The 12443-nt window shown below is 37.9% G+C and overlaps 1 protein-coding gene across 2 annotated transcripts in view; it reads right to left on the reverse strand.

Moving 5' to 3' along the window:
• Positions 1-12443, reverse strand: part of adck1 (aarF domain containing kinase 1) — a 142271-nt gene that overhangs the window by 59175 nt on the left and 70653 nt on the right. For both annotated transcript variants that reach the window (XM_022750621.1, XM_022750620.1), the window contains exon 7: positions 5393-5509. In XM_022750621.1, coding sequence (XP_022606342.1) covers positions 5393-5509 — 117 coding nt within the window. The remainder of the gene's footprint in view (positions 1-5392; positions 5510-12443) is intronic.

Consider the following 12443-nt stretch of genomic DNA (forward strand, 5'->3'; position numbering starts at 1 on the left):
CAAGAGAGTTACACCAAAATTGATGAGAATTCTAGCAAATGAAGAACAACTAAAGTGATACTCAAGGAGAACCACATCAGTACTTCTTGAGGGCACAACATGAACAATATCGACATATCTTACAATATGTAGCTATTAATGTTTATGTTCTTTCCGTCATTAAGTCTGATCATATGTTTTCATCCTCCCATTACATTTTATTCTTTTGATATTTAAAGGATAGTAAAGGCTAGTGCCTCTGGTGGGGAAAAAAAGTAATTCCATTGCAACATGATATTCATTAAGTAAGAAATTAGGTAATCTCTGTTGATATGTAAACAATATTTTCTCAAAGTATTCAAAATGCCATGTAAAAAAATGTTTTACAAAAAGATAATAATTTTCCAAAAATATGTCAAGTATTTCATTTTAGGCTGTAAAAATCCATTACGGTAAAATTAATATTTACTCATTGGCTTGCATGTCTTCTGGTCTATCTTAATGCAATGCTCACATGTCCATGTGTCCACATAAAGAGTTGTCCATACGGGCTCTAAAGAAATCCCTTCCTAACCAATGGGGATCTTCATCTTGGCAGTCACTTGTAGCTTTGTCGTCAGTGTTTTGTCCCAACAATAAACCTACATGTGAATAGAAAGACAAGGAATTTTGTACTAAAAGGAACAACTTTGGAAGATACGAGTTGATTAGTGTAACTCAGATTGCTGAAGCGTCATATTTACTTCGGCTGAACTTTAGAAGTCAGTTTCACATAGAACGACGACTGGATTTAGTCCTCCATCTGTTAGTGTAGTTGTGTTATGAAGGGATCTCTTCACAGGAGGAATGATTATACACACCAAAAATATTTACATGGACATATGGCATGTGAGTCTTAGTCTTAGTATTAGGATTGGTTAAGGTTTTTTCAAGGCTATCCTTTAAGTGAGGTTCAGGTTACACACATTTTTAAAATGTGCTTAAAAATCAGGTCTCATCACGCACATAAAGACTAATTTAACAGATTATCTGCTCCCAAATTTGGAACACAAATTAAAAGTTTATAAAATAACTGAGCATCATAGACTCCCTACTCATCTCTCTTTCGATTTCTGTCCGTGTAGTTGATTTGATAATCATTGTGTATTTTGTTTGTGCTCATCTAAACTAAGAAAGCTTCTACAATAAGTCCAGATCCTCACAATATCAAAGGGGTTTGACATGATCAGGGTGACTTTCATTAGTCTTTGAAACAGCAGTTAAAAAGAGAAACCTTATCTGTAACCTGATCACTTAAGATATTCTGAGCTAACATTTGGTAACAAAGAAGACAGACTAGAACTCCCCCTCATTATATGGAAGGACAAATTGAGGGTAATAATAATAAATAATCTTGAACTCTTAGCTTGCATAAGATGTTAGTACAGTGAAACACCATATTGCTGAACTAATACATGGAATTATGGCCCAGCATTTATTTGCTTAAGTTTACACATTGCTTCGACTTGCATGTAAAAATCTGGAAGGGATGGTGTAATGATGTTTTCTTTTTCATCATTAGCCTTTTTATAAGCTTGATTATTTGTAAAATTACACTCACATACACTGAACATGTATTTCCTTTTCAGGATGAGTTGGAGGCAACCCAAGAGGGAGCAGTGACTCTGGTGGCAGTGTTCAATGAAGAAAAGGTGCCTGCAGGAGTTCCCTTTGAAACTCACCACGTGTCAATCGTCCTCGAGGATCAGGTTGTAATGTCTCACAGATCTTGGACAGATTCACTGGTGATTTTGTTTGGACTGATCTAAGCTCTCCATTTGAGCTACCCTGAGAAGCAAAGTGGCTTCTTTGAGTTCATCCAGATTGTCCTCTAAATCTTGATGATGGGAGAAAGCAGCTCAAACCTAAGTTACAGGCCTTGAGAAATGAGCTGGAGTAAAGTTGTCAACAGGTTTTGTTGTTGAAGGTCAGCAATGTCAAAAATTATCGTTTGGCTTGCGTGCATCAGTTCTGATTTTTGTGTTTAAACAGGTACTGTGCAAATCACAAGCGTTCTAGTTTGATTTAATAGTTTTTACTAAAATGTGTTTTTGTATTGTTTCTGTGGTGTCTTCACACTTTCTGCATTACCACATGAAAATTACATTTATATTATTATTTTTTTTATTTTGATTAGGATCTGTGGTTTCTGCCATCAGTGTCCAAAATGTCATAACAGATCATGGGTTCCTGTTGAATACACATATACATTGTTTTATGTCAGTTTGATTGACTTAGACCAGAGGCTGCAAATACTGATGATAATGTGAGGGTGAAGTCTACTGAACTTTTAAGTTTCATCTTTGAAGGGGTGTTTTTCCTGAAAACTTCATTAATAAGGTTAAGAAAAACAAAAGTAAGTGGAGAGGAGTAAACTAACTTTCGAGAGCTGTGAACATTGAAATGTTTTACATTGACATGTTTAACTATTTATTTATGAGTGTTAAGCATTCAACTAAATAAATTGTTTAAGTTTTGTCAGACATGTGTGTTTGTATTGTGTTAATCAGACTTAAAAGGTTTAAGGCAATCAGTTTCCTCAAATGAATTGAGTAGCTACAGCAAAGTTTTAAGTTGTCACAACTAGAATGTAATCATTTGCTTTAGTGGAAGAAAACTGAGTAACTGAAACTTAGTGGAAACATTTGTGTAAAGAAGATCCATTTAAGTTAGTCTTACTTAATTCAGATTAGTTCTATTGACACATTTTTAATAAGTTTGGAGAAATGCTACATATGAGTATAAAATTCTTATTAGTTTTAAGTTCAATGAACTGAATGGAACTGGTACTATTAACTTTATTTACCCGTTACCTTAACATTAAATACATGAGTTGCTTGTACGCAAATAAAATAATTTTTCATGATTAAATTGTTTGAGTTAATAAACTTAAATGGTTCAAGGCAATCGGTTTCCTCAAACAGTTTGAGTTGAACTAACTCATCAGGTTTTACAGTGTAATGATGTTTCAATATGACCAACTACCTGATCATGCTCATAATTTACAAATAAAGCTATCTTCTGTAAAATTAACTTTCAATTGAATATAAATGAATGGAGCCTTCATGTAAAACAGTGATGACTGCTGGAGGTAAGATTTATAAAACGTCCTATCAGCACAGATTAATTGGTCAACTTCTGTTGCCTACCCACTTCTACCTGCTTGCAAAAATCATCATTAGCCTTAAACTCAGCTCCACTAGCCCGAGAGTGAGATCGCTAGAACAGCTGAGAAGCCATACTATCTGACCCCTATCCCAGGGAGCGTTGCAGGTGAAGCCAGCACTGAAACAACAGAACAACCTCAGGTTGGTTGGTAACTTGTTCTTCCATCTTCTTAATAAATTAAATTATTTCAGTGGCTTGTGCTGCTGCTCCTAGTGTCTCTAGCGTTTTCTTGCTCAGGTGGCTGGATCATATTTCATCATCTCCCCGGTGAATGGTAAATGGACTTGCATTTTTATAGTCTTACTGACCACTCAAAGCGCTTTACAATACTTGCCATATTCACCCATTCACTCACACATTCATACATCACATCCATACACTGATTGAACAGCCATCAGGGGCAAAGTGGGGTTCAGTATCTTGCCCAAGGATACTTCAACACGTGGACTGGAGGAGCCGGGGATCGAACCACCGACCTTCTAATTAGTGAATGGCCCGGTGAGGCTGAACAATACAAGGACATACCATATTAGACAAGATTAATTCCTTGTCAGAGATATTGCCATACTGTTAATGCCATGGTATCTATTCCTTTAAGATCTCTGGGTAATTAAGCCTACATAATCAGATGTGCAACAGAGAAAAAGTCAATATACAAACCAGTGAAACCAGTGGAGATAATTAAAAACAGTCCTCAAGATCTTGGTATATGGGAACCTCATTAGCAGCTTACTAAGACAACATTAGACCAAAGATCTGCTCCACTAAAAATCTAGTTCCAATGGGATTTATGAATGAAGTCAGTCCTATCTTAAGTCTTAGTAATATGAGGGAGAAAGCATTGGTCTGCTGTGTTCACATCTTGAGGTCAAGTTAAGAGGAAAGTCTCTTTGGGCCCTAATCCATCATGTGATTACACACACAGACACAGGGTCCAGCATGCACCACTGCCACCTAATAATTCTATCCATCTTGTTGTGCGTTTGTGTGTGTGTGTGTGTGTCTGTGTGTGTGTGTGTGTGTGTGTGTGTGTGTATTTGTGTATTTGTTCCTGGTCTTATAACCTGCTGGGGACATTAAACCTGAATGCACACTTACCCATGCAGATTTGTGTCACCATGGGGACAATAACTGAGGTCCCACAGGTAGAGACTGCATTTTGAGGTTAAGAGTTGCTCTTAGGGTTAGAATATGTTGGGGTAATGGTTAGGGTAAGGGGCTAGTGAATGCATTATGTTAATGAGTGTCCCCATAGGGATAGAGGAGCAAATCTGTGTGTGTGTGGGTTATTTAAGTAAGCTGCCAATCAAAGACTGTAACATAAAATATAATATTTATATTTTACACTTGCCTGGTGCTTTATTTGAAGTTGTGAAATTGTGATGTCCAAAAGGGCGTTTTGTATCCTGTCATGCAGCGTGTCCTCCACTTTTCACTGTGTTTTAGCTGCTAGCTCAGTGGTAGAATAGCTGCTTGGTGTTGTGTTGTTAACTTGTCAATAAAGTTAGAACGACAAATAAAAAAGGAAAAAAAAAGTTGGATGGTGGGTCAAAATGGGGACGGCTTGGGGCGTGGCTGAGAGCAGTGACGGCTTTGTTGTGTCATCACAAAGTTCCAGAAGTCCTGACGGCTGGTTTTAATGCTCAGTTTCTGAATACTGGCTGTGTGCATTTCTCTGTGGACTGAGTGCTTTGATACTTTCAAAGTATTAATATAGAATCGACACCTGCTTTATAATCAAACAACACTTTTATAGACAGTACATCTACCAGTAAATTTCAGATTCTGTAGTTAAAACAGTAAAACAACAACTATACAAGATATAAATCATTTTAATAAGAATGTGAATAAAATTGTGGGTCCATATTTGCTGGAAAATGTTTATTGTCTGACTTTACATTTGAATGATATTTACCACCTTCTTAGTTGAAGCTGTCTGGACATTGAGTTATACTGATATTGTAACTTGAGTCACTGTCTCTTTTGTTTGTATTTCATGTACATAATACTAGTATAGTACTTAGTAGTCTATGAGTATGATGGTATTGAAAAAAAGGTTTTTAACATGATATTTTAATGCTGTAGACTAGTGGTGATAAGATTAGTTGATTAATCATGTAATCATGATGGTACCTGGATTATCAGTTGATAAACTGCTATACACACACACTGTCTGAAAGGGAGCAGGCAGAGCAGCAGACAGTACCTCATTGATATTGATGCTGTGTTTCTTCATGTAGTCTCTGTCATTGACCTGCCCCCCCTCTGCAAACTCCATGGTCAGGATCCTCTTTGTGGACAGATCCCAGTGGATCATCGGAATCTGTGGAGAGAGGGACAGAGGAGGTGAAGAAGAGACCAAATTTTAGCTTTTTCATTGATTTTTCTTTGTTTATTAGATTTTTTGGCAGACCACTTTCTTTTTTTTTTTTTACTAGATTTCATTTGTCTGTGCAGCTGTCGCACAGGTCTGCATTAAATTATATCCTGTTCTATTTTGGATTTGCTTCAGTGCTAGATAAACAACAGGACTGATTAAGATCACTGTCTAACTAATCACTAATCACCCCCTAAATATGTATATATTTTTGAAAAGCCTTAATATTAGTATTCATTAAGTATATGACCTTCAATTGATTTAAACAGTGATTCAAAATAATTTGATTCTGATGAACTGATAGGATATTGAATACAGATTTGACCTTGTGCTGACTGATTAATCTTTTTTTCATCTTTATCACATTATAAACATATTATAACAAAATTAAACATATTGCAACAGACTGACTGAAACACCATGAATTAGAAAAAAAATGTATTTACACCGCCATGCACGCAGGGTTTTCAAGGCGCGGCACCTACAACAAATAAACCTTAAAAAAAACACTGCGTTTTGGTGTCAGGCCGCAGCCTCTCTCACACGCAACAGACAGCACAGAGGTGGAGACCAGTGAGGAATGAACTTTTTAACAGAGCTGACAACTACTGTGAGTGTCATGACAACCTTTGCGAGTAAAAAAAAGCAATTAGCGGGTCCTCCATTACATCACCTGTTCAACAAGATTTAAACATGAAGCACGCTACATTTTAAGCTTCTCCATCCACCGCGGATTGTTTTACACAAGCGCAGTGCGCTAACGTTAGGCTTGTGAACTGTTATAGACAAGCTAAAAGGAAAACTGTGTGTATACTGCAGTTTCATTTGTGTTACCCGCAGCAGAGGGAGGAGGATGGATAAGATGACCAATAGTGACCTTTGTCTGTGTTTTTCATTCGGCAGCAAAACTGTATATGCACACTATTCGTTTATTTATTGCAACTCATAGAGTCATTGCAAATTTTTCTAATATCGTGCAGGCTTAATTTGACCCCATCTCTACTAAACTGTAAACACTTTTAAAGTAGAACTGAGAGAAACACATGAAATATCTTGTAAGGTTGTGTTTCATGATCAGTCCCAGGCCACTCAGAGCTAAATCTGTTTACAAAGTGTATGTGTTTTCCACTGCACTGACACTTCATGCACTTCCCCTTCATTCACATCACTAAACTTTTTGTCTTTCAGATATAAGATCATCTCCAGTAATCACAGCACTGCTGACTTTTCTACAAGTCCATTCATCCATTTTCTGCTGCTTATCTGGGGTTGGATGGCAGCAGCAGGTCAAGTAAAGTAGTTGTTATGACCGCGGTCATGTTGTTGTGGTTGGTCTGTTGTGTATGTGTGTGTGTGTCTTGTGTTTCTGTTTTTTCATTGTATGCAAATAGGTGTGGGCTGCAGCCGTGCCGTCATTGGTAGAAAGGCTCTGCGTTCTGGTCGGTGATTGGTTGCATCCCCGATCACCTGGTATATAAGGAGCCAAGATGGCCGCCGGCTCACTCTCGTTCTCCTCTTCTCCCAACTGGCCACACCGTTGTAGCGATTCAGTTTTGTGTAGTTCGTTGTTTCATTTGAGTAGTAAGGGTGGGCTGCCAGTTTTGTTCTTCTGGTTTTTTCCTGTTTATTTAGTTAGGGAGGTGAGTTGGTTGTTATTTGTTTTCCTTTGGTTAGATTAGTTGTTTATTTTCCAGACAGGGTGATTATGTTTATTATGTTGGCCTTAGTCCACCCTGAAGCCTAAACTCAATATTTATTTTCTATATGTTCATAAGAAACTTTTATGTAAATAAATCATTTTCTTCATATTCAAACTAATCTTTGTTGTGGTTACTTGGGACTTGGGGAAGATGGGGCCAATCCATGTTGTGTCCTAGGCCCCTATACTGGGGCATAACAGTAGTCCAGACATTTATTTCCCTAGCAATGTTGTCCAGCTCCTCCTGAGCAATCCTGAGGCATTCCCAGGCCAGATGAGATAATAGTCTCCATTGAGGTTTAGGGCTGCTCAGTCTAAACACATGGCTACAATCTAAATGCTCCTCACACAACATAGTTTTAGTTGGCAGTTACAATCTTTTCTGGGAGCGTAATAGAGCTGAATTTATTCAGGGTTGTGATAGCAGTTAACAAATATGCTGGACTGAAGTACATCCAACCTCCTCACACTTTAAATAGCCACTGGAAGTCTGAACCAAAGGAAACTTATCCTTCTGTCAAATAATAAATAATAGTAAGTTCTCAGTATACTTACATTTAAGTGCAAATTACATTTTAACTTTGGTCTTGATATAACACAAAAAAATGGACTTATTGTTTGTTACATAAATCCACTTGTACCTGACAAGATATTACTTGTCTTTTTAATTCAGAGAGTCCTTTTCTCAGTCCACGAAAATAAAGAGTACCAAACAGTCTTCAATCCAAGAATAAAAAAAAATTCCCAAATATGTCTTTTTAATTGTCTTTAACCAAAAATGAAGTGCTGGTCAGCAAAAGAAAAATGATATAGAGCTCTATATATAAAATGTGAAGGGTGTGTTGCAATGACAAATGGGGTCCAAAGGGTGCCGTGGCGGCAGCTATCCTCCTCAATGGCCACAGGGAAATGGTCGCAGTCCCTCCACTAACAGGAAACATCACATTATCAGGCGACACGAGGTGAGCGAGTGTGGAACATGGCACACACAGGTTAACTCTGCTGCACCTATAACCATCTGAGCCTGCAATCCCCACTAGGAGTGCTATCATAAAACTGGCAGTTGTAAAGCTAGCGTAATATGATAACGTTGTAACACTTAAATAGCATTACACGCAAAAAAAAATGTGATAGTGATAATATTTTAGTATAAGCTGGCTGAAATTACAGCTGGTTTACACGTGCATCATTTTTTAACAGAAATGACATTCACCCCGGTCCACAGGGCACTCGAGCTCTAGCTGCAAATATTCTTCATGCAATCTCCACCTCCAAATGTGTGTGACAGTTCATGCAGCACACCTGGACAGTCAACAGTGAACTGAGCTCTTCTCCTCTGTTGACTTTTCTCCATTGTGCTGTTATGAAACAGCGCAAGGATGAGAAGGCTTTATACACTTATACGCTTTACAAAGCCTTCTTTTTCTTGCACTGTTTCATGATTCTGAAATTCCAATAATCATAAATCACAGATCTGTCAACCGACACGTGCTCATACCACACAGAAATATGAATAAATCCACTTTAAATACGTACAATTGCACCAACTTCATCTCCTAACACAAAATCACTTAAAGTGGTTCTCCTCAATGTGAGATCACTATCCAATAAGACTTTTATTTTAAATGACTTAATTTTGTCTGCCAACTTAGAGTTTATGTTTTTCACTGAATCATGGCTGCAAACTAACAATCATTGTCACCTTGTTGAACTGTGCCACCCACACAAGGATTGTTTCAACCAACAGGGTCAGTGGTTGTGCTGGGGGCCTTGTGTGTGTTTACAAAAAGACCCTCAGATGTCATCAGGTATAGTGTGAGAATTTTTCTTCCTTTTAAGTTCCCACTTTTAAACTTGATGGTCCCCATCTGATTTTATTTGCCATAGTTCATCGCCCCCCAAAACAAACTGGCGAGTTTTTAGCAGAGTTTCCTGAGTTTTTATCCACTCTTGTTTTAAACTATGACAAAGTTGTTTTCTGCTGTGATTTTAATATACATGTTGATGACTCCAGTAATGTTCATGCCTCTGATTTTTAAAGCATTGTTACACATTTTAATTTTAAACAGCATACAAACTCAAAATCGTGGTCATACACTGGACTTTGTTTTTACTCTTGATGTAAAAGTGTCCACTATGGAGCTACTGAATATGTCTATATCTGACCATAAATGTATAGTTTTTAACTGTAATTCGCCTACTAGCAATACTGTTTTACTCCATTCCTAATATACTCGCATCCTTAATGAGCAAAGTGCCTCTAACTTCTGCACACTTTTCGACAGTCAAAGTGTACACTTGTCTGAATACTCCCACACCAATGATTTAGCCGACCATTTCAACTCCATCTGTGTCTCCTCACTAGATTTTATTGCACCTGTTAAGGTTAGGTCCAAGTCGTCAGTTAAAAAGCACCCTTGGATAAATGACAACATTCGCACCTGTAAAAGGGAATGCAAAAAAGAGCGCATATCTTTACTATGAAATCATGAAAGAATTAGTAATTCTGTTCAACAATATGGTCAAGGATGCAAGAAGATGCTATTTTTCAGATCTTATTTCTACCCATCAACACAATCCTTGATTTTTATTCAAAACAGCTGATCACCTCTTAAATCCAAATCTTCCCTGTGCCCCAGTCAAAAGGGATGCTGATTGTTTAATGTTTTTATCTTATTTTACTGAGAAAATGAGAGCGTCAATTAAAGCCTCAAGATTCTCTTTACCCACAAATACATAGCCTGAACCAGTTTAATCCTATTACCCTGTCGGAACTTTTAGATATAGTATCACATATGGGAGTGTCCTCAAGCCCTCTTGACATTTTACCAATTTGGTTTTTACTTAAAGTTATGGAATCAGTCGGGCCTATTTTGCTTTCTTTTTTTAAAAGTTCTTTGTCTAAGGGTTGTGTCCCCGATTATTTTAAAACTGCCTGTGTGACTGTGCTAAGAAAAACCTGGACTGGATCCCTCTTTCACTCAAAAGACCAATTTTCAAGTTTTTTATTCTCTTGCATAACTTCTCTCTGCACTGGAAAACAACATCATCCTTGAAAAGTTTCAGTCAGGCTTCAGGAAGAACCACAGTACTGACACTGCCCTGCTCAAAGTCACCAACGACCTTTCTGATGATGGCATGTGCTCAGTACTTGTACTCTTGGACCTCAGCGCAGCCTTTGACACAATTGACCACAGCATACTGCTGGACAGACTGAGGAACTGGTCGGGCATATCTGGCACAGCTTTAGAATGGTTTTTATCTTATCAGTTGAATAGGAGGTTCTGTGTCTCCGTGAAGAACTTTGTCTCTTCATTGTGCCTCAGGGGTCAGTTCTGGGACCAATTTTATTGTCTTTGGACAAATCATCCATAGACATGGTGCTTCTTTTCATTTTTATGCTGACGATATGCAACTGTACCTGCCAGTTAGACCCACTGACCCTGGGATGTTGAGCTCTCTGAATGCCTGCCTGTGTGAGGTTAAAACTTGGATGTCCAGGTTCCCTGTCAGACCATATCAAGCCTGTTGCGAAAAATTTTGGTGTCTGGTTTGACAGTTTTGAGAAGCACACCACAAAACTTGTATAATCATGTTTTTATATTTAGATATACTATATATATATATATATAACTTTTAGCATTACTCCTGTTTTAGCCTCTGGCTCCCAGTATGTTTTAGAATAAATTTTAAGATTTTATTGGTTAGTTTTAAAGCTTGGCAAGTTTTAAATCTCTCCCGGTTACATTTCCGACCTCTTAGTTCCCTACATACCATTACACACCTTGAGATCGTCAGGCAAGGAGGAGGCGGAAATGAGGTTGGCAGAATCTATGATCTCCTTTAGTTAGTTAGTTAGTTAGTTAGATATATATATATATATATAGATAGATAGATAGATAGATAGATAGATAGATAGATAGATAGATAGATAGATAGATAGATAGATCGTACTCGTACTGCAGTGAAGCCGGGTAAATCCACACAACGGTCGGGAGTGTTGTCGTTTAACCAGGTCTCCATGAAACATATGAGACTACACTCATGACATGCTCACTGGTTCTACAGAAGTGCCCCCAGTTCACCACACTTGTTAGCCAGGGAGTTGACATTTCCCATGAGGATCGATGGTAGAAAAGGCTTATATCTCCATAGCCTAGCTTTTAGCTTAGCCCCGGCTCAGCGTCTGTGGTACGGCTCCTTCAGCTCAGCCACAATGGTATGTTTAATTCCACATGTGTTACACTTTAAAGCCAGGAGTTCTTCCTTTGTGTACATTATTTTCTCCATCGTCAGACGAAACAACAACGTAGAAGAAAGACGTCAGCTATGCGGACTTGCTGCCTCTTGTTGCCAGCGCATCATTCAAAGGAAAAGATTTTCCTGGTTTTACCATCCCTTGAAGTGTTTTATTTTCTCTTAAAATTACTCAGTATTGGTTTTTATGCTCTTGATTGTTTTAATTGTTCGATCTGTCCTCTTTGCATCAAAATGCATTGATTTTATTGATTCTATATTTCTGCTGATGTAAAGCACTTTGTAACTAACTCTACTCCGAACTCCCTCTTGATGTCAGAGCTCCTCACCCTAACCTCTAAGGTTGAGCACAGACACCCTGCAGAGGAAACTTATTTCAACTGCTTGTGTCCACAATCTCATTCTTATGGTCACTATCCAGATCTCATGACCATAGATGAGAGTCAGAATGAAGACTGACTGGTACATGGAGAGCTTTGCCTACTGGCTCAGCTCCTCTTCACCATGACGGACTGGTACAACACCTGCTTTACTGCTGACGTTGCACCTGTCTGCAAGCCATCAGTGTTCATCATACAATGAATTACTTAGAAGATCTCTCCAATGAGCTCTTGACTGAAATGTCTAATAGCTTAATATTGTAACAATCAATAGGCAGGGCAAGGCATATTTATTTGTATAGCATATTATCATACACATTATCATCTTTTATTTCTGTGCTTAACAGAAATAAAAGAACCATAAAGACAGAAGTAAAAAGCACAGTAAGAAAACAGTATGCAAACACAGATTATAAAATAGGCAATGTGCAAGATTAAAGTTTAGATGAAGGCAGACAAAAACAGAGCAGTTTTAACTTCTGTGTAAAGTTTAATTTTGGGCAGATTTGATCTCCAGTGGAAGACAGTTCCAGCAGGTGGCACC

This window comes from Seriola dumerili, unplaced genomic scaffold, assembly GCF_002260705.1.
Source record: "Seriola dumerili isolate Sdu_G_001 unplaced genomic scaffold, Sdu_1.0 BDQW01000149.1, whole genome shotgun sequence".
Classification (NCBI taxonomy): domain Eukaryota; kingdom Metazoa; phylum Chordata; class Actinopteri; order Carangiformes; family Carangidae; genus Seriola; species Seriola dumerili.